This window comes from Tupaia chinensis, unplaced genomic scaffold (genome assembly GCF_000334495.1).
Source record: "Tupaia chinensis unplaced genomic scaffold, TupChi_1.0 Scaffold000532_1, whole genome shotgun sequence".
NCBI lineage: Eukaryota > Metazoa > Chordata > Mammalia > Scandentia > Tupaiidae > Tupaia > Tupaia belangeri.
This window is the reverse complement of record NW_006160045.1, coordinates 7373959-7397516: the sequence shown is the minus strand read 5'-3', so window position 1 is coordinate 7397516 and position 23558 is coordinate 7373959. Positions and strand designations below refer to the sequence as shown.

Here is a 23558-nt window from a genome sequence, read left to right as displayed (position 1 = left end):
GCCCTATGGCAAAAATCTCTCTCAAAACAAAAGCAAAAACAAAAAATAAAAAACATTTCTGAATCACCTCACATCATCTCAGGTATCACCACTGGTGTGAGGGTACTATCACTTTTGAAAATACCAATTACATTACACAGGCACTATCTGTGTAGCCAAATTTGCCCCGTTCTCTGGGGATAGAGGACTATGTAGACTCATCCTGATGGCTAGGTCAAGAACTCTGCCTTTGGTCCCTCAGAACTGGCTTCATAGACAAGCTCTCATTAGTTGGAAATGAGACTATTCTAAAATTTATATTGATTGGCATAAAAGCAATGTAATTTATAATACTTGCAAATGGCAGCAGACAAATTTCATTTTTGCTTTTTGTTATTTTAGGTGCACCAAATTGTCTACGCTCTTCTGAGAACACCAAGTTTCTCACTTTTTTGTTATTTTTCACCTTTAATTATATTTATGGCTGCTTTGGATATGGACTTCTATACACTCAAGAATGTATTTTGGCAGGTAAGAACACGTTTTTAAACAAATTATGGCCAATTTCAGTGTAATCTTGTGGTTAGAGAATAGGACTGCCTACATATTAATAGAAGATGAATAATTTACGAATCTCACATTTTGGGTTGTTTTATTGTCTTCATTCTTCACAGTCGCTAATGAGACTTGAGGGGAGAGGAGGGGGTTGCTTTGCTGAGGGTCCCTGTGAGTAGGCACTGCACAGCGACCATTTCATGCTGCGTGTGAGCTAACTGCAGCTCAGAGGTCACAAAAAAGGTTAAGAGAGGAGATGGCGCAGCCCAGATTACAGCCCCCCTTTGACTTCTCAGTCGTATTTGGGGTTTCACCGGTTTTCCTTGCTAAGGTTGTTTTGTTTGTACTTTGTCTACTTTTTCTTAACTGTGCTTGTCAAACTTTTAATTTGTGTGTTTGGAGAACATTTTACTGTATTGGACTTTATCCTGTTCTTTCTAACATCTTGCGTTAAAATCAGTCGATCCATTTTTAGCTTTTATGTTTTGGTATTTTGTGCACTTAAGAATGAAATTTCCTTTTAGTTGCATTCCACATGTTTTGCCATTTACTGTTTTCATTATCACCTAATTCTGAATTTTATGATACTTTTTCCTTTGGTGCATTCATTATATATAAGTTGTTTTAAATTTTCCAACATAGGGCTGACAGGTGGTGTGGTGGTTAAGGTGCTGGACACTCCCACTTGGCTGACTGTGATTTGAGTCCCAGACCCGGTGGCTCGCTTTCTCGCTTCCTCTCTCTCTCTCTCTGTCTCTCTCTCTGGTCAAATTAAAATAAATGAATGAATTTTTTCCAATATGACCTTTTATTATTTCTCTTAACACATTATGATCAGAGAATGTGATTTGTTTTCTTTTTTAAAATGTTTTACTATAGGGCTCATGCATTTGCCAGAGAGACACAGAGAAAGAGAGAGGGAAAGTGAGAAATCACCCCCCCACCCAGGGGGATGGACACGCCATAATCCTCCTCCTCGAGTCTCCTCTCAGAATTTTGGCCATGCACACACACACGTCTGGCATGATTCTCAAGCTACCAGATCTGGGACTTGAACCTCAGAGTCAGCCATCTGGGATACAGCACCTCAACCTCCATGCCACCTGCCGGCCCCAGAGAATGTGCTTTGTGGAGATTGGCTTTGTTTGTAGTTTTTATATGAACAATTTTCCCAACTGTTCTGTGTTTTACAGAAACCGAATTAATTATCAATGCAGCGGTCTACACTTGTCTCATAGACAGTTTTGTTCATTGTAAAGTTCGGTTTTCTATGTTTTTGCCAATATGATTTCTCAAATCACTCTAACACACTTTTATAAGCATATTAGTTTGTACTTTCTATTTGACATGCTTTTCCTTATGTATTTATCAATTTCTCCTTGTAGTTCTATCAGTTTTCACTTTAAGTGCCTACTTAAGGTAATATTGTTATTTTTATCCATTAATGTTTTCTCAGTATTTAGTTATCCATTTTTCCCACATAACACTTTCACCATAAGTCATTTGTATCTTGTATTATGCCAGCTTTATTTATTTGGGGTTTTTTGGAAAGGTTTTTTTTTTTTTTTTTTTGGCTGTAGGGCACATGTGTTCGCCAGGAAGACAGAGAAAGACAGAGAGACAGAAAGCGAGAAATCACCTGGAGATAGCCACACCGCAATCCCTTCTCCTCCATTCTCCTCTCAGGATCTTGGGCACGCACGCACATGCACCCAGCGTGAGTTTAAGTCACCGGGTCCGGGACTCGAACTGCAGTCAACTACATGGGAGTCCAGTGACATAGCCATTACGCCATCTACTGGTCTTATGCCAGCTTTATTTTGATTAGTATTTGCCTGCGATACTTTATCTTTTTATTTTCAAGATTATTGTGTCTTTATGTTTAGATATCTTTTTGATAGTATACAGATGGAGTTTGTTATTTTATCTCAGTCAAGAATCTCTGCTGGTTTTTATAAGACTAGTTTTAGTCTATTGATATGTATTAATTAAAGACAGATTTGAGGGACCAGCAGTTAGCATAACGGCTTAGCATCTACTTGCCATATGACCCAGCAAGCCCATCCCTATGTATTTATCCAAGAGCAATAAAAACTTACGTTCACTCAGAAGCTTCTTTGTGAATCTTTTCAGTAGCTTTATTCGTTGTTTCAAAAATCTAGAAACAACGTAATATTCTTTATCTGATGAATGAATGAACAAATTATGGAACATCTTACCATGTAATATTACCTAGGAATAAAAAAGGAATAGAGTATTGATGGGCACGACACTGAAGACTTTAACATGTTTTATGCTAAGAAAAAGAAAGCCAATGCTAAGGGCACACACTGTGTCATTCCACTAATAGACCTTCTCGAGAAGCAAAACTGAACAGATCATTGACTCCCAGGGAACTCCACCCAGTAGTGAGGACATTTCAGGGGCCAGTGGATTTGTTTTGCTTCTTAATTGTGGTCATGGTTAAAGACTATGTATTTATCAAGGCTTGTATAACTGTATACCAGGAGAGTGAATTTTAATGTATGTAAATAAGACAAAAAATAGTTTAAAAAGTAAATAGGTTTTCCTCTTTCTAACATAATGCTTTGTGCTTTATATTTGCCATGCTTTTCCTCGTTTCTCTTTCTCATTCCATTGATTTGATTGTTTCTTTGTCCCATGTGCTCCTTTTGCTACTTGTTCAACATCTTTCCATTCTGTTTCTAGTTTTGTGGCAGACGCTGCTGAATGTTTATTCATTATGCTTTCTCTCTTTCTTTGGTACTAACAGAAATTTAATAATTCGTCATCGTTGTTTGGTATGGCAGTAAGTCCCATGTATAATACTATATTGCCTAGAGTAGCCCAAGAAGACAGTTTGGGAAAAAACAAAAAGTGTTAGGTGTTGGCCGTTGGCGTTTACTGAATGAGATTCATAGAAAGCCCTTTAGAAGAGAGGCAAATCAGCTGTCGTGAACTTTTTGTCTTTTATTTCACATTTCTTTCTGCCTGGAGTCAATGAATGGACTGGAGGGAGAACATACATTTCGGTATTGTAAAGTAGTAAACATGAAGACACAGATTAAGGATGGTTGAATAGAAAGGAAAAAAAGAGCCTGGATTCTCCAGGGTATAGGGAATTCTGTGCTAGCATAACATTGCTTGTTCTAGACTTCTGACTACTTAAGGAAAAAAAAAGGAAATCTATTTATTGATAGTAAAAGTGCTGGTTTTTGTTACATGCAACCCAAACTGCCATATTCCTAAATAATACAAGTCTTTTAGTGGTTTCACATGCTTAAGAAAATGTATTCATGATAGACTGCATGAGAGAGAGGGACAGACAGAATGAGAGAGAGAGAATCCCTGACACAGTCTAGTCACAGTTAAATTCCCTTCCTCCAGCCCTCTAGGTCATCTGGATGTTGGGCACGCATGTGTACTTCAGGTTGACTTGGATGGGAATCCGAACCTGTGGCCAGCCGTGTGGCTTCCAGCACAGCAGTCCTGTATGCTGTGGAATTTGTCACCTAGGCTGGACCACACACACATATATATATATATATTTCAGGTTTTAAAACTTTTTATTTGTGTATTTAAACAATTGTGCATTCCAATCATTAAAATCATTTGAACAAAAAATGGCACTCTGATTAAACTGCATTTTACAGCCTGCAGGACACCTTGGACCAGCTTGGATTTTACTCTACATTTCCCTGTCGTCCCACCCAGCTTCTTCCTTCACCAGCATGCAAGTTCTTTTCCTTCGCTGCCAGCCAGACCAGCAGATGGGGGAGGCAGGCGCCTTGTCATCAGTGGTTCTCCGTTCTTTGACGTGAAAGGGGCAGCACAGTCATTTAAACTTGATCCGACCTCTCTGCATCTCACAGAGTTAAACCGCTAAAGGCAGTTAAATAAAGGCGGTGCTGTGGAATGTGGCCTCGTTAGGATTCGCCGGCTTGCTTCTCCTGTTCAATTGTCTCTTCGGAAGGCAGTGGGTTTTTCTCTTGCGTTTCTGTCGTTTTCAGTTTCGACTTACCGAATTCGATCTCAGCCATATCAGGTGTGTCAGACGTGGTTGCGAGGCTGGTCTATGCAGTGGCCACCGCCGAGTGTCTGACCACATATATTTTTAAACTAAATTTTGGTAATTCTACTTGATGTGGTAAATCTAAAGCTAATCAATATCTCTACCTTTTTCCAAATAATGCAAGATCTTGTACGCTAACTCCAATCATCCTTTCTGTTGTATTTGATTACATTATTGACATAGCATACGATCCCTGAAATTAGTCATCATCATTACTGTTACCACCGGAAAGGGTTTAGATACCGATGCTTGTCTATACTCATCCATGTACTCATCAGTTTCCGTTTCTTTACTCCCTATTCCTTCTTGCTTCCTACTCTGTCTTTCTGAATTTAGCTTCCTTTTCCCAGAATTTTTGCAGTAGAGGTTTCATTAGAAATCTGTGAATGGTCAACATTCTTTGTTTTGTAGGCTTTCTTTCTCTGAAATGTATTTATTTTGCCTCGGTCTGAATAATACTTGAGCTTAATCATTGCTTTCGAGACTACAATACTATTAATCTAATTGCCATTCTTTTCCAGGCACCCGTCTTTTTTTCTCTTTAAAGATGTTCTCTTTGGGGCCAGCAGGTGGCACAGTAGTTGAGGTGCTGGACTGCCACATGGCAGACACTTAGATCAAGTGAACAGAATAGAGATCTCAGAAATCAATCCATTTAAATACAACCCACTGGTTTTCCACAAAGACACAAAGAACATTCACTGGGGAAAAGATAGTCTCTTCAACAAAAAGTGCTGGGAAAATTGGGTTTTCCTATGCAGAAACATGATAACTGAAGTCAACTAATTCAATAAAGATTTTAAAGAGAAAGTTGTAAAAATCTCACAGAAAGTAGAACAAAAGACAGAATAAGAAAAGATTGAAAAATATATATTTTTTGTCCTTATGGATATTTTGGAAGATACATATTTTCTTTCTAAAGTTGTTTATGTATTTCATTGTATTTGTTGTTATTATTTATTTTTAATTTGACCAGAGAGAGAGAAAGGGAAAGTGAGAAAGCAAACAGCCAGGTCTGGGACTTGAACCATGGTCAGACATGTGAGAGTCCAGCGCCTTAACCTCCATGCCATCTGCCAGCCCCAAGAAGATGAATATTTTCTTCTAAGGGGGCATAAATGGTATATTCATAGCAATTAGAAAACTGAGTATGGGGAACCAGCAGTTAGCGTAATGGCTATGTCACTGGACTCCCACGTAGTCAACCGTGGTTCGCGTCCCGGACCCGGTGACTTAAAACTCACGCCGGGTGCGTGTGCATGCGTGCCCAAGATCCCAAGAGGAGAATGGAGGAGAAGGGATTGCGGCGTGACCATCCCCCCTGGGGGGTGATTTCGCGCTTTCTGTCTCTCTGCCTCTCTCTCTGTGTGGCGAGTGCATGCACCCTATAGCGAAAATCTTTCCAAAAAAAAAAAAAAAAAAGGAAAACTGAGTATGTTACTTACTATCAAGCATTTCAGGGCCTCCCTCCTCCTTCCTATTGGAGAACTATTTTACAATTAATGAAAGGCAAAGAAGCGAATCTTCACGGAATATTTTAGAGTCTTGGTATTTAAATTTGTGGCATGTACAAACCACAATATGTCAGTAATGATTTATCAACATTACAGAAACCAGGCTATCTCTTACACAGAAACAGGAGGAATTCGAGTTTTATTTCAAGGACGTTTTGCTATTGAGAACTATTAAACATGAAAGATGGCTTGGGACCAGCAGTTAGCATAATGGCTATGTCGCTGGACTCCCATGTAGTTGACCGAGGTTCAAGTCCCAGGCCCTGTGACTTAAACTCACGCCGGGCGTGTGTGTGTGCGTGCCCAAGATCCCAAGAGGAGAATGGAGGAGAAGGGATTGTGGCGGGGCCCCCCCCCCCCCAGGGGGCGATTTCTCGCTTTCTATCTCTCTGTCTCTCTCTGTCTGTCTGGCGAGCGCACACACCCTATAGCAAAAACCTCTTCAAAAAAAAATATTTAAAAGATGGCTGAATTGGTCTTTTGAACAGTAAACTAAAATTTTATTTCTTTGAAAGGGATGGTTTATTTGAGGCAGGTCATTAAACCACCATCTATTTTAAAGCTATCTTTCAGAATGATTGTATAAAATATAAAAATGGAGATATAATTCTTAGGACCCAAGTAAATGTAGTCATGTCATCCTAGATGTTAAATCGAATACTGTGTTATGAATTGGTTTACAGGTCTTGTTGATCGGATTAATTAGCACTTCCACAGCACTCGTCACACTTGGATATGTGGTTCCGAAATTCAATAAGGATTCGTGGGACTTGCAATCTTGCCTATTCTTTGGCATCACACTTGGCATTACAGATCCTCTTCATTCTGTGAATTCATTGAAAAATACTGGTATGTGACTCAGTCGGTTTTTGTGTTGTTGTAACAGAATACTGGAGACTATGTAATCTATAAATAAAATCAATTTTATTTCCAACAGTTCTGGAAGCTGGGAAGTCCAAGAACCAGAGGCTAACATTTGGGAGGGCCTTCTTGCTGCATCATCCCATGGAAGAAGGCCAGAGGGCTAGAGAGGGCGAGAGTGAGAGGGATTGAATTCACTTTTATAATAAACCCATTCCTGCACTAGTGACATAAATCCCTGAATCCCTCATGACCAACATACGTCCTGTGAGGCCCCACCTCCCAACACTGTTGCACTGAGTTAGAGTCATTTCTAACAGTTGAACTTTGGGGGTGATACTTTAAACCATAGCAGTATGTCAAACTTATTTCCCTCTGTTATCTTTTTTTTTTTTTTAGGAGTTATTTATTTATTCATTTTAATTTGACCAGAGAGAGAAACACAGAGAGAGAGAGAAAGTGAGAAAGCAATCCACCAGGTCCAGGACTTGAACTGTGTCCAGCACCTTAACCACCATGAAGACAGAAGGAGGGTTATTTTCTTTTGATTATATCTTGAATGAATTGCTCACAAAGCAGAGTAGCAATTCATGCTCTTTTTCCTGGGGGCAGAACACTTTTTGACTTGAAGGAGTTAAATAAGATCACCAGTGAGAATCCAGATAAACATCATCAATTTTAATCTCAAAAGATGTCGTTTCAAGAAGAGAATGTAATCTTTTGAGAAGGCAACAAAAATGGGCATTTTTAATCCATTCCACTGCATTCTAAGCTGTAAGGTAGAAAATCAAGTTGGTGAGTGTGTTTAGCAATAAGGAGTAAAAATAAAGAGCAGAGTGAAAAAAAAAAGAGCCCGTATTGAAACATTTCCAAGGTCTTCCTTTCTACCTCTTGTTAGAACTGCCTCCATTTTGGAATAGGTAAGGTTGAACAGGTAGTAGGAGGCATTGTAGTTTATTTCAAAGAAAAACGGCAAGGATGTAATCTAGCACACAGATGAATTAATCAATAAAAGCAGGATCTGGGATACTGCACTGCTTTCCGTCTTACTGGGTCGTCATGATGTATTTTTCTATGTTATCTATGCAAAAATCCACCATGACTTTTCCAATGGCTCAAATATATGGTAAGGTAAATGATGGTTTCACTCTGAAATGGGACCAGCAGGTGGTGTGGTGGTTAAGGCGCTAGACACTCCCACATGGCTGACCATGGTTTGAGTCCTGGACCTGGTTCCCTCTTTCTCTCTCTCTCTCTCTCTCTCTCTCTCTCTGTATCTCTCTGGTCAAATTAAAATAAAATGAATGAATGAATAAGCTCTTCTTGGGATTGTGGGCATGCCTGGACATGTGCCTAGTGTGTTTCTCAAGCTGCTGGGTCTGGGACTCAAAGTGCACAACTGGTCATATGGGATCCAGCTGCCTCAACTACTATGCCACCAGCTGGCCTGAGTTATTTATTTCTTTAAAACGAAACTAGTGAAGGTATTTAGCTGTCCCTTAACTGATATTCCCTTTGTGTCACTAATGCTCAGGTGTTAGGTGGTTCTGAATCCAGTAGCTTTTTTTTCCTTATAAAACAAATTTGACTTGTTTTGATAGGGAAAAATCGCTGTTTCTAGTGTTTGCAGGTCTACCATACATTTACTTGGTGTGAATTAGATAAATGGTCTTTTCTTGAAAACAGCCTACTTCTACATAATTGCCATAAAACATCTTCTTTGTATTTTTAATTAGACAGTGTTTTGCTATAGGGCACATGCACTTTCCAGGGAGACAGAGAAATATGGAGAATACAAAGTGAGAAATCTCGCCCCCCAAGAGAGGACGGCCATGCAGTGATCCTTTCTCCTCCATTCTCCTCTTGGGATACACACACACACACACACACACACACACACACACACACGCACACACATGTGCTTGGCAGGCTGCCGGGTTTGGGACTTGAACTGAAGTTGGCCTTAACCATTATGCCACCTACTCAGCCCAATCATCTATTTTTTTTTAAGTAAAACCTACATTTTGTTATATGCCTAAATTATCACAGTACACAGTTACAATGTCTACTAAGTGAATAACACTTTTTTTTCCTCAGAGATTTTTGCTTTGAGGTGCGTGTGCTTGCCAGAGGGACAGAGAGACAGAATTGAGTGGTCATCCCCCAGGGAGGGTGGCCATGCTGCAATCTATCCTCCTCCATTCTCCTCTCAGGATCTTGGCCACGCATGTACACGTGCCCAGTGTGAATTATTATTATTATTTTTGGAGAGATTTTTGCTATAGGGCATGTGTGCTTGCCAGAAAGAGAGACAGAGAGACGGAAAGTGAGAAATCACCCCCTGGGGGGGATGGCCACGCCGCAATCCCTTCTCCTCCATTCTCCTCTTGGGATCTTGGGCATGCACGCACACATGCCCGGTGTGAGTTTAAGCCTCTGGGTCCAGGACTCAAGTCACGGCCGGCGTGAGTTTTAAGCTGCTGGATCTGGAACTCGAACTGTAGTCAACTAGGTGGGAGTCCAGTGACATAACCATTATGCCATCCGCTGGTCCCATACCACTTTAAATGATTGCCCATCTACAGTGTGAATCTTAAACAACCTAAATCTGAGGGGACTGAACCTCTGCAAAAGTAGTGGATGGTCAGATGCAAGTTAAGAGAAACTTACGTATTCATTACCTGCTTCAAAAGAGCACATGGAGTGGAGACAGCAGGTGGTGAGGAGGTTTAGGAGCTGGACCCATCATGGCTGACTACGTGGTTTGAGTCCCAGACCCAGTCACTTGATCACTCCAGGGATGCCCAAAATTCCAGGGGGAGGCTGGAGGAGAAGGGATTGCCGTGTGGTCATAGCCCCTGGGCGGTGATTTCTCGCTCTCTCTTGTCTTTCTCTGGCGAGTGTACACAGCCTATAGGAAAAACTGGAAACACACAGACACATACAGCTCGAATGATTTTTCTCTTAAATGTAAATCTGAACAATGGATCTTGTGAAGAAATAAATACAAAGTTTAATATGATCTCAATTGAGTAATTGTATGCTTAGATCAAAGACTTACGTGTTCAGTGGTTATACCTTGGTCATGGGTTTAGAGATGATGTATATTTTTCCCTTTCCAAATTGTACAAGACATCAATATGTTAATTCCAAGTTAAACCTAGGAAGAAGGGGGGGGAGTAATTCTCAAAGGTTTACTATTAAAGAGAACCATAAGCCAAATCCCAAATTTCATATACCAAACTTTTTTCTTTACTTGCCCTTGGTTAAATCACTGCATCTTTGAGAATGCAAAGATTTCTTCACCAGCTAAAGCCGATGTTCTCATGATCTTCAAACCTATTGAAGCCGTACGTTTGTGCCTTCTGTCACAGTCAAGTTAACAAGGAGTAAGATGAGGTGATTGTGACTTCTCTTGTCTTTTCCTATCTTTGCTGTCTTTGTCGGCTGCAATAATGAAGCAGGAAGAACAAAAACAGCCTAAATATTAATCCATATCCAGACCCTGAGTACTCCTGGCATTTCCTCTACCATTCAGGAGACATTTAAAAAACATAGATAGTGTTTTTTGAATAGTGTGCTGTTTCACACTGTCAAATTACACTCTGAAGAGCAGATAGTCCCTTTCTTTTAAACTAGGTAGTATTCTTAGAAATAATAAGAACTCAGCTGTATTTACTCAAGTATTATGCGTTTTAAAACTGAGATTTAAAAAAAGCAGTCCCTTAGTCAAGTCCAGTTATGTTTGGATTTCTTTTTAAGTGTCATTTAATGTGATCAGTTGGGGTGTGATGCAATGGATTATACTAAAGAGCTGCTTTTAAAAAACTATGTAGTTACACAGTCCTCTCTGCACCAAGTTGTACCTGCATCATGTACCAACATGGATCTATGTTCTTCGATTTGGGGTTTATACTCTTCAATAACCGAAGTCCAGGGCTGGTAACGTACTGCTCTATGAACTCAGAGATGTGAGGTCCCTCTATTTATATGCTCTTGTGGTTAAGATGTGGTAGCAGGGACTGGATTTACCTTCCTGCCTGAAACATCTAAGCAGGACAAAATATATATTGGAAAAACAAAGTTCTTAGCATTGGACATGAGGTAGCGCAGACAGTGACCCCTGAGAGAAGGAACAGGAGAGCTATAACCTGGATTGCTCTTGTCTCAGCTTATTCCCTGGAGAGAGTGTCCAGGTCTCAAGAGAAGGATAGCCCAGGGGGAGCCTGGTAGTTTCCTTGACTTGAGTCCAGAGCTGAGAATTGAGAAGGGCCAAGGCAGCTACAGTGCACAGGACAAATTACTGCAAAGATGAAGCCTGTGCTGATGTGGGTATTTCAGGGCTCTGCAGAAGCCAGAAGCTCCCCCCTCGAGTCTTTGAGTGAGTAATTATCACTCATTAGTGAATGCATGAGAAGAAAGTGCCCATGACTGGAGAGAGCAAAGACCGGAAGGAGCAGAGGAGGCAATTCTCTTCATGCTTCCTACAACCTAAGTGGACAAACCTCATGTATGAAATATCAGGTAGAGGACTCAGACATTTCCTGAGTTGTGGGGAGAATTAGCCTAAGGCTAAAGGCTGCTCTGCTGCTCCATATGCTTAAGAGCAAGGGTCAGGGGGCCAGCAGGTGGCATGGTGGTTGAGGGCACTGGACTTCCACATGGCCGACCATGGCTTGAGGCACGAACCTGGTGGCTTTCTTTCTCACTTTCTCTCTCTCTCTCTTTCTCACTCTGCCCCTCTCTGGTCAAATTGAAAGAAAGGAAAGTCAAATAAAATAACTCTTTTTAAAAAAAGAGCAAGCTCAAAAGATTCAAAGGAATTTAACTACATAGCAGAATAAAGCACAAGAATATTTATAGAATATGTGTACCTAATAAGGTAACATACACAATTCTGTCATCCAGTGAAAAATTATCAGGTATGCAAAGAGCCAAAAAGATAACTCATAGAGTACAAAACTAATAAATAGAAGTAGACCCAGCAATGATGCCGATGGTAGACTCACTAGACAGCAACATTAAGACAATTAAAGCCATATCCCATATATTCAAAAAGTTAAAGGAAAGATAGAGCATGGGATAGAACTTACTCAAATCAGCTTATGAAATCCAATTGTTAAACAATCAAGAATTTTATAAGCCAGTCATTAACTCATTGGTAGCTTAGAGTTGGCTATGGATGGAGTGTTTACTTATGAAACTGGCGAACACTACAAATAGGTCTTTTTCAATTTTGGAGAGCTGGTTTATCAGCATCCCACTGGACAGGGTAGATATAAAAAAGACATAGATCAAACTTCTAGAGACAAAACCCACAATGTCTGAGATGAAAAATTCTCTGGATGGGCTTATCAGAAGATTACACACTGTAGGAGAAAGGATTAGTGGGTTTGAAGACATAGCAATAGAAATGATTGAAATTGAAGCAGAGAGAGGGGGAATGAACTGAGCACCAGTGAACTGTGAGACATCTTCAGGGGACCAAATACAGAAGTTCTCAGAGAAGAAGAAAGAGATATGGTGGAACAAAAAATGTGAAGAAATAATGGATGAAAAATATCTGACTTTAATGAAAACTAAAGCTACAGATTCAAGAAGTTTCATGCCCAAGAAACACAAAGAAAATTACACCAAGACACATACAAATCACATTTCTTAAAACCAGTGAGAAAGAGAAAAAATTAAAACCAACCAGAGGGAAAAAATACATTATTTTACAAGGGAACAAAATAATAACCACAACAGACTTTTCTTCAAATGCAAATCAAAAGATGTTGCAGTAACATTTTTTTGAGTACTAAGAGAAAAGTACTACCAACTTGGAATTCAGTGATGGGGACCTGCAGGTGGCATGGTGGTTAAAGGTGCTGGACTCCCATATGGCTGACTGAGGTTTGAGTCCCGGCCCTCACACCTTGCTGTCTCACTTTCTGTCTCCCTCTGTCCCTCTCTAGTCAAATTAAAATAAAATAAATAAATGAATAAATAAAATTAAATTTAAAAATTCTTTAAATGAATTCAATGCTCAGTGAAAATATCTTTCAAAAGTGAAGGTGTATCAAAGACATTCTTAAACATACAAAAACTAAAGAGAATTTATCATCAGCAGATCTGCACTACCCACAAAAAAAAAAAAAAAATGCTAGAGAAGTCCTTTAGGCAAAAGACACCAGATAGAAATTTAGATGTGGAATTTCATCTACTCAAGCCCCTAGCAATAAAGTATTTATTTTGAGCCTCTGTATTTGCCTATTGTGGATATTTAATGGAAATCAAACCATACAATATGTGGCCTTTGTGCCTGGCTTCTTTCACTTACTATAATGTTTTCGAGGTCTCGTCCTATTGTGACATGCCTGTTACTCCTTCATTCCTCTCTGTGGAGGGCAGTCCCATTGCACAGCTATGCCACATGCGTTTATCCATTCATCAGCTGATGGACACAGCTGCTTCCACTTGGCTACGAACATTCATGTGAGATAGATTGTTATGAATGTTCATGTGAAACTATATAGACATAACGTTTTCAATTTTCTTGAGAACTGCTGGGTCACATTTTATTCTCCTTTCTAAAACAACGTCCTTTTGAGGTCTAATCTATATTTATTCAAGCTAAATGTGGCGTCCTGAGACATATTTGTCTCATTCTGAAGTGCAAGCATGGTTGAAGCAGTGAACAATACAATGGTCAATTGCCATGTTCCTTTGCTATTGGAAATACAGAAGGCACAGGGAGAGATTTTTTAAATAGCAAGTAGGGCCAGGAGGGGGCGTAGTGAAGTCATTAGATTCCCTTATGGCTGACTGCAGTTTGAGTCCCAGACCTGGTGGCTTGCTTTCTTACTTTCCCTTTCTCCCTCTCACTCTCCAGTCAAACTAAAAAATAATAACAATAAATAAAATTAAATAATCCTTTTTAAAACATAGCAATTAGGTGGCATGGTGGTTAAGGTGCTGGACTCTCACATGGCTGACCCTGGTTCGAGTCCTGGACCTGGCGGGCTTGCTTTCACACTTTCCTTCTCTTTCTCCATTCTCTCTCTCTCTGTGTCTCTCTGCTCAAATTGAAAAATGATAAATAATAAATATTTTTTTAAAAAATAGCGATTAGGATTGTCTTGCAGACCCTTCCTACTCATGGTTGCCTTCTTTTTCTCCATCATGTTATTTTACTACTCTTTTACACAAAAGCATCCTTTTCATGGGCTACATTAAATTACATTTTTTATTTCCTTTTTCCAGGCATTCCTAAAATATATGCTGATATCATCAGAGGAGAATCTTTGATCATTTGTAGCCTTGCAGCAATTTTCTTTGGACTTTTTCGGAGCAACACAACCTATACTTCTATGTATAGAGGTAGGTCAATTTTTTTCCTTCTATATACTTTCTAAAATCATTGTTACTGAAATGAAAATATAGTCAAGATGTCTCTATTTGATACTTTTCTGCTTTCCTTACACTTTACTTTGGGACCCATTAAAATGACATATCAGGCCATAAGAAAGCAATTACCATCTGTGGGTCCCCTTGAGCAAGAACAGTAAAAACAAAAACAAAAACAAAACAGTTTTATCTCTCTTAATATGCATATTTGCAATCAGTGCACACATCAATTGCATTAGCTGGTTCAGATTTACTTCTTCCCTGGATCAATCTGGATATCAATGCTTGGATATTAAGACTTGGCTGGGTCCTGAATTTGCATCTGTGAGCGAGGGCAGAATGGCTCCTGCAGTCCTGGACAGTCAGATTCTAGCAGGTTACAATAGCCACATTCACGTGGCTCATGGTCCCTGGGATATGGAGCGTGTGCCTTACTGCGTCCCAGGTGTATTACTGGTGGAGAAGAAAGGGGAGGAAAGCACAGCATAAAGTGGGAAAAGGTGTCCTCCTCATATAGTTCTGTGATAGTTACAAAAGAAGACATGTGCTAAAAGGAGAAAGAACTATTGATGGATAAGGAGGAGTTTGCGGTGTTTCTCAACAAGGGAGCTGTAGGCTTTGGGATGGGACAATTGTCATTTAGGACTTGCTTATTTAGGGCTACCCTGATACCTACATGCACTGCCACCAGCATGCCCAGTTACTGTGACTAATGAAAGTATCCCTTAACAAATACAAAGTATGAAAAAAAATTTTTTACCAAAAAGAAAGAAAGAAAATTTCTCCCCTCTACTTCCCAAATGCTCCCTGGGCTAAGGGCAGGGGTGCTAAGATGACTGGGGGTTGGCAAGAACTCCAGATATGTCCCTGGCATAGTGCATAAGAGGTTTGAGTGGATGTCTTTTGTCCGGACATTCGCTTTCTAGTTTGTTCCAGGTTTTTCACATTTACACATCCTGCCTACTTTCAGAGGACATCTGAATCTTCTCTCCCGGGATAAATGAACCTCAGGCTCAGACGATAAAGGAAAGCTAGCCCGAGGGAGCCTCTTTTGCTAGGCTTTTTTGGGATCCTCCGACTTGCTGAAGAGCTAGTTCCCTTGGAAAATCTCAAGAGCAAACCACAGTGCCTAGACCCGAATGTGCCAGTGAAAGAACACAAAATTACAGCTCAGCGCTTTGCTTCTTTTTTCTCCTCCTCTTTTCTTGTTCTTTCTTTCTTTTTTTTTTTCTTCTTTTTAGAGTTATACATATTCATAGGAGTCTTCTTGGATGTTTTTGGAAGCATAATATGTGGATATTGGTGTGCAAAAATCATTCAACATATGCTGACTGACCCTTTTAGCAACACGATGACTGACATCATTTTCTGCTTGTCGATGGTGTACATGACCTTCTATATCGGTAAGGCAGAAACAATACAAAAACGTGTACTAAAAGTAGCATGCGAATCTGTATTTTCCCCAGTTTTGAATCTGGTTACTTCTTTCCAGCTGCTTCCTCATTTTTGCAAAACCTCTGTGTATCTTGCCATATTATCTTACTGCCACCTCTAGCACTTTTCTGGTCTCTCTTATTATTCTTTTTATTTCAACTGTGTGTCCCTTCTGCTTTGAACTCCTCCTTGTGCTTCCTTCCTTATTCTTTTTGAGCTCTTCCGTTGACCTTAAAGGTACTCACTCACAGTTCTGTGCAAGAGGACGCAACCCCAACCCTGAGAACTCACCTGTAAAATGAGAACACTGGGAGAGGTCTTTTCTAGCCTTTGATTCAATGGGGACCAAGTTGAGAGGCCCGTAGAAATAGTGGCCCTTATTTGAGGCTAGGAGTCAGGAGAGGAGAGGGAGAATTCAGGTCCCTTTATGTCTGGAGGAGAAGCAGGAGAGGGGACTAATCATAGGAGTGAGAGTGCCCCCCCCCACTGGCAGACCTTAGCTGTACAGTGACATTGAGAGTTGGAGTGTCTACTGGCCTGAGATACCCTGTTCCCGACTGCCATCGTATCGGTGGCCTGTCCCTGTCAAACCCTGCTTTTGCTCTCACAGAAAACCAACTGACGTCCATGAAAGACCTCAGGTACCAAGAGGTTGATTACTACACTTTTCACCTCTAGTCCTCTAAAAGCATTGCCTCTTCTACAGATAAATTGCGAGCCCAGAATCAGTGAAATCACAGGGAGCATCCACTAAAAGGCTTGTCTCCTTTAACTTTCTTCATTTCTTTTCTTCATCGTGAAGCTCTTACAGATGCCTTAAATGTCTGAAGAAACTTTTTTTTTTTTTTTTTTTTTTTTTTTTTTTAAAAAAAAGAAAGAGAGTTTTTTTTTGACAAGAGAGAAAGTGAGAACACAAGCCACCAGGTCTGGAACTCGAACCACAGTCAGCATATAGGAGTCTAGCACCTTAACCACCACACTACCTGCTGGTCCCTGAAGAAATATTTTAAATTAATCTCCCTACCAGACTGTGAGTTCCTGAATATGTCCTTTAGTCCTCTTTATGTGTTCTCTTTTCTATCTCCCCTCAGGCAAATAAAGAGCTTGCCATGGGGGCCAGTAGGTGGCATGGTGGTTAAGGTTTTCAACATTTACCATGAACTCCCACACGAGCAACCATGGTTCGAGTCCCAAACCTGGTGGCTTTCTCTATATATATATATCCCTCTCGGGTCAAATTTAAATAAATAAATAATAAAGTTAAATGAAATAATTCTTTAAAAAAGTTTTTCTTTTTTCCCTAAATTTTAAAAAAGAGCCTGCCATGTGCCTAATAGTAATTAGTTGAATAAACTAGTACTAGTCCTTGAAGAGCTTTGGAGTTAGGCAAACCTGAGTTCAAATCCCAGTTCTACAATTTATTGGCATGGTAACCTGGGAAAATTACTTAATCTCTCTAAGCTTCAGTTTCTTCATCGATATAAGCAGTAGAACAATGACCTGATTTATAGAGGACATCGCAAGAATTAATGAAGCAAGGTGTGTTATGTGATTTGCTCAAGTGGTTGTGCTAGGGACAGCTCTTACCACCGTATAGAAGCAATTATGCACGTCTCTTCCCAGCTTCATGGTCAAATGATACCACGTTGGTAGTTTGAAATTGTCCATGGTAGAAATCTTTACACCATGAACGTTGGAGGACACCACAAATCAGGACTTTTTTTTTTTTTAAATCTATATCTATAGCTATCTATCTATCTATCTATCTATCTATCTATCTATCTATCATCTATCATCTGTAATCAGAGAAGTAGTTTTCAGCATTTACCAGCACACCACAGGGCTCAAGGTAGAACAGTCAACAAATGTTGATTGTCTTCCCATCTCCTTCTAAACAATGGAGGTGCTTCCAGTCAGGGGGGTAGCATTTCTCTAAACAAGTATATGGGTATAGGTTGGGGGTGGGGACAGGATGGGTATTCCTAGAATATTTCAGCTTCATTTTCACATTAGAACAAGACTCTCAATCCCAACATATGCCTTTTAAAATTGGGATAAGGTTGTTTCCATTTACACAGCATCATTCCTTACGCTCATTTAGGTATGAGTGAAAAAGCTTGATCAGTTCGGCTCAATTTAAAGCAAGTCAAATGTTTACACAAACTGTGTTTAAGAATTGAGATCTGATTACATGTTTGTGCTAACTAAACAGAGTTATAAAATGTTTGCAGCTGATTTCTATACAAGTGTCTAATTCATATAGCTGTTGAGAATAAGATCTTTAAACTGTCAAGCCACTTGTAACTTTAAAGAGTTGGGAAGTATTTTAGCTATTTGGGGCCCCTGTTTCTTCACCTGTAAAACAAGGAGAAGAATGGGCCGGCAAGTGGGATGGTTAAAGGCGCTGGACTCCCACATGGCCTAACACGGTTCAAGTCTCGGACCTGGTGGCTTGCTTTCTCACTTCCTCTCTCTCTCTCTCTCTCTGTCTCTCTCTGATCAAACTGAAAAATAATAATGATAATAATAATAAATAAAATAATTTAAAAAAAAAACAAGGAGAAGAAGTTAGGCAGCAGTAGGGTGGTAAACTGACTCAGGAGGGCTGGGGTAAGAGGGCGAGCTCTGATTTGTCGTGTTTGGCAGTTTTTCTGGTGTAAATGCCTCTATCATCACTGATATCAGGGAGAGCCTTGGTCAATAGCTGGCTCATAAAATGACTGAAAACTTAACGATGAACTTTCCTGAGCAGGTACAAGGTCTCTTAAAAACCAGCCTAAAGGCACTGATGATTTTCCTTAGAAATTATGTTTGTGAGATTGTAGCGTCTTCTAAGCAGAGAGCAAATGTCTTCACCTTTGTTGCCTTTGTCCAGGTAAGGCTTCCTGCAGGGTGGGAACCACGGGATGAAGGTAGGCCTTCAGCATCATCCCCTCAGGCTTAAATGCATCCTAGGGTCAGGGCTCCTGAGGGTTGGGCGGCACTGTGGCCCACTCCAGAATGCAAGCTTGCTAGGTAGCCTCCGGTGAGAGGCAGAATTTTGTCCTCCAAGAAGATGCTGAGGTCCCAACCCCCAGTACCTGGGAATGTGAGTGTATTTGAAATAGAGTCTGCACAGTCAAGTGAAGAGGTGCTCGTGGGGGGCTCTAAGTTACTATGACTGTGTCCTTACAAACAAAGAATTGGAACACAGACTTGTGCGCACAGAGGGAGGACAACGTGAAGGCAGGCAGAACTCCAGCCACAAGGCGTGGGTCACCTGAGGCTACCAGAGGCTGGGAGAGAGTCCCAGAAAGATTCCCTTCCCAGTCTCAGAAGGAACCAAGTCTGCTGATACCTGACCAGGGACTTCCAGCCCCCAGAACTGTGAGACCATGCCTTCCTGTGGTTTACGCCATCCAGTTCTCAGTTACTGCAGCCCGGGGACATGAATATACCTTCCGTCGCCATTACTGTTCCTCTGCTTCAGGAATTCAAACCCAAGTTCAGGCAGTCCTTTATTTTTCCCCTTACTAAAGAACCATTTGTTTCCATTTCATTTATTATTATTATTTTAATTTTTTTTATTATTATTTGACCAGAGAGAAAGAGGTGAGAAATCAAGCTCCCAGGGCCAGGACTCAAACTGCAGTTGGCCATGTGGAGTGCAAAGCCCAACCACCATGTCACCCACTGGCCCAGTCCTGTATTCTTATACTGAATACATTCCTGACAGTAAAGTCAGACACTGTTAGAAGGAGAAGTTCCACTGCTGAAAAGCTAAAACGTAGGTAAAAGTCTTATTTACACACTCTCGTGTTATATTTGAGTCATGTTACCTAATTTTGTTCATTTCTTTCACCACGTGCCCAGCATCATCGGGCTTAATTCCAGGGAGCACCTGGTTGGGGCCTCGATCACCTGTTCACACACATGTAGAAGTTTCCATTTTTGTCTCTACTGTGTGACCTTCACGGAGCCTGGACTGTCAGAAATCATGTGCACCAGCTCATTCGTTCTTTGCCATGGAACAAAGCCGTCAAACGATTGCACAGATGTTGAATTACAGACATGAGGCAGTGCTTCTGGGGCGATGCTGGTCGACAGTGCAGCTAGAAATAGCAGTACAGCAGCTCGTGGAAGAAAGCCTCACTACAGGGTATAAAAGGAAGGCACGTTAGGAGTAGCCATGTATAATTTAACGAAGAGCATGGGTGTAGACCATCCAGGCTAGAGCATATCACAAGGAGTGTCAGGGAGTGACATTACATGGGATTTCCGGGGAACGGAGATAGTTCAAAGGAGAACGTTTTGCCAGTTGTATTATTATGTTTTAAAACTCTATTCTCAAGGCACCCCCTTCTTGCCTGTAACCAGAGCTGAATACTCACACTGTTTCTTTGCGAAGCTGTCAGTCTGGGCTGTGACCACTTTCAGTCATCGCCCTAACATTAGTGTCCCCTAGTCAGGAAGCATCCGTTCCTGAATCCTGCTGCCTTTAAGAAGCAAAGCTCCTTTGATCTTCCTTATCAGAAGGATCTTTACCTTGTCTAAAGCAGAGCCACATATTCTCAATATCAGTTTTCTCTGATACTTTCTTTTTTTGAATCAGAATAACTTACAACATTTTATTTTAACCACTTGGGCTTCTGCTAATGAACATTACTTTTCAAAATCACATATTCCATGACCTTCTCACAACTTCTGATACATTTAAAATATAACTAAATGTAATGCCATTTGTAATTTTTATTTATTTATTTTTTTTTGGAGAGATTTTCACTATAGGGCACGCGCGCTTGCCAGACAGAGAGAGACATAGAGACAGAAAGCGAGAAATCACCCCCCGGGGGGATGGCCACGCCGCAAGCCCTTCTCCTCCATTCTCCTCTCGGGATCTTGGGCACACACGCACACACGCCTGGCATGAGTTTTAAGCCACTGGGTCCGGGACGCGAACCGCAGTCGACTACATGGGAGTCCAGCAACATAGCCATTACGCCAACTGCTGGTTCCCACCATTTGTAATTTTTAAAAAGCTTTTACCACAGTTAAAATCCCAGCCTTAGTGTCTTGAAAAGCATACCAGGCACATGCACATGCCACAGACCCAACAGGATGGAGAAATGGAGGAGGGATTACCATGTGACCATGCCCCACGGGGAGGGAGTGCTCCCTCTCTCTCTCTGTCTCTGTCTCTGTGTGTGTGTGTCTGGCCTGTGCATGAGCCCTCTGGCAATTAAGGAAAAAGACTTTTCTCTAATATAAAATAATATTTGTAGAATTCATTGTAGAATTTTAGAAAATATCTGAAAAACCAAAGAAGCACACACACACACACACACACCAGAGAGAGACATAGAGACAGAAAGCGAGAAATCACCCCCCGGGGGGATGGCCACGCCGCAAGCCCTTCTCCTCCATTCTCCTCTCGGGATCTTGGGCACACACGCACACACGCCTGGCATGAGTTTTAAGCCACTGGGTCCGGGACGCGAACCGCAGTCGACTACATGGGAGTCCAGCAACATAGCCATTACGCCAACTGCTGGTTCCCACCATTTGTAATTTTTAAAAAGCTTTTACCACAGTTAAAATCCCAGCCTTAGTGTCTTGAAAAGCATACCAGGCACATGCACATGCCACAGACCCAACAGGATGGAGAAATGGAGGAGGGATTACCATGTGACCATGCCCCACGGGGAGGGAGTGCTCCCTCTCTCTCTCTGTCTCTGTCTCTGTGTGTGTGTGTCTGGCCTGTGCATGAGCCCTCTGGCAATTAAGGAAAAAGACTTTTCTCTAATATAAAATAATATTTGTAGAATTCATTGTAGAATTTTAGAAAATATCTGAAAACAAAGAAGCACACACACACACACACACACACACACACACACATACACACACACACGAGCCAACTATAAACTCATGTTTTAGGTTTAATCACTAATAAATTTTGGGATATGTTTTCAGGCTTTTTGAAAAATATATATATAAACATATATCAAAAAACATTATACATATGCTAATGTATGCCTTCATAACATGCAGTATGGGATTATACCATGTAAGATCAAATCAGTTTTAAAACAAAGGTATTTAGTGGTTTCTTAACTGAAGATATTGTGTCTAAGTCATGACTGTGGTTGAAAAAAGACTATAATGGGCTTCCAGATCCAGAAATGGTAATTACGGAGAATTGGAAATAATATTTGGAGAGACAGTCTCCCTGTTACCAAGTTTGCAGTACTGGTTTTATGGTCACTGGTTATTTAAGTTTAATTTAGTTAATTAAGTAGATGAAAACAAGTCTTAATTGAACTTAGGTGGTTTGATAAACCAAAGGAATAATAAAGTCCTCTTCAAGTGAACGATAGTATTAACTTACTAAGCAATAGAGGAAACAAAGCAATCCGTGTGATATCATGTATTCATTGCTTTGAAAGTGTGCCGAGCACTTTTCACAGTGTCTAATCTTCACAACAGTAACATGAGGGATGACTGACAATTTGACAGGTGCAGGGACACTACTGAAAAGAGAGGAGGTCACATCCCAGATCAGCCAGGTCTGCCCTGCTCCGCAGCGCTTCCCTCCTTGTCTTTCACGTCTGTCCCCCACTTTCTCAATCATCCTAGAAAGGAGCCTAGGAATACTGGCGCTTTCGGTATTCTGGCCTCCCTGTGCTTGGTTTCCTGCGGCAGACTACACGTGCGCCTTTGTTTAGAGCTCAACCAGTTGCAGCTTCAACTAGGGAGATCTGGCTCAGGCAGCAGAAAAGCAGGCTTCAGGCAGCAGGAAAGCCCTGAGCTCGGCCACAGCACCCAGTGCAGGTGGCACAAAGTCCCCGAGCGCTGGGTAAAGGCTGTTCAACTGCTTTTCCATCCACCCTGTCCTCCATGATGGTCTCCAGCAGGGTTGGCCCCCACAGCCTGTGGGTAAAACCTGTCTTTTTGTATAGTTAGCTAAGGATGATTTTTTCACTTTAAAATGGTTTAAAACACACGAAACAATAGAAGAGGATTTTATGGCATGTCAGAGTTGTGTGAAATTTCAGTTCCAGTGTCTGTACGTGAAGTTTTATCAGACACTCATTCGTCGACATGTTCCCTTTGTAACTTACACACTCCAGCCACCGAGTTGAGCAGCTGCGACAGGCACGGTGTGGCCCACCAAGACGACGTATTTCCTCACTGGCCCTTCCAGAAAAAGTCTTCCAGCCCCTAGTCGGTAGGATTGGACATCTATTGAAGCAACTTCCCAAGTAATATGACTCTGAATTTCCCACCAAGTTCTGACTCAAGGTAAAGTACCCAGTGTGTAGATTTGAATGCATTTAGTTTTATTATTTTTTTTCCTCTCTGCAGTGGAATTTTTGGGAATGTCAGGCATCCTTGCTTTGGTCACCGTAGGACTGAATTTAGACTCCTTAAGCTTTAGACCGAGGAGCGAGCTCATAATTACTAAGTAAGTTTCCTGTTCATTGTGTACTTGGTATAGATCTCATAGAAACTGGTGCTTAAGGAATCCTGCCTTGACAGGTTCTAATCAAAGTCCTTTTCTAATTCTGCCATTAAATTTAATTGTTTTCTATTAGTTATGTCTGAACAGAACTTGGGGTGCCAACAATTACTGACATTCATTGCTATTAATGAACAACGTGTCAGTGGCTCAAACTACAGTGCTTTTTTTTCCACATAACTCTTCGATAAAAATTTTACTTGGAATTGTGAGCATTTTAAAAAATAGACCTTTTCTCCCTTTATTTCCTTTATAA

At 40.9% G+C, this 23558-nt stretch overlaps 1 protein-coding gene and 1 pseudogene across 1 annotated transcript in view; one reads left to right on the top strand and one right to left on the bottom strand.

Moving 5' to 3' along the window:
- SLC9C2 (solute carrier family 9 member C2 (putative)) overlaps positions 1-23558 on the top strand; it is an 83028-nt gene that overhangs the window by 6034 nt on the left and 53436 nt on the right. The window contains exons 4-8 of the mRNA XM_006157247.1: positions 382-510; positions 6804-6969; positions 14227-14343; positions 15612-15773; positions 23149-23248. Coding sequence (XP_006157309.1) covers positions 382-510; positions 6804-6969; positions 14227-14343; positions 15612-15773; positions 23149-23248 — 674 coding nt within the window. The remainder of the gene's footprint in view (positions 1-381; positions 511-6803; positions 6970-14226; positions 14344-15611; positions 15774-23148; positions 23249-23558) is intronic.
- Positions 4461-4873, bottom strand: LOC102475284 (thymosin beta-4 pseudogene; annotated as a pseudogene).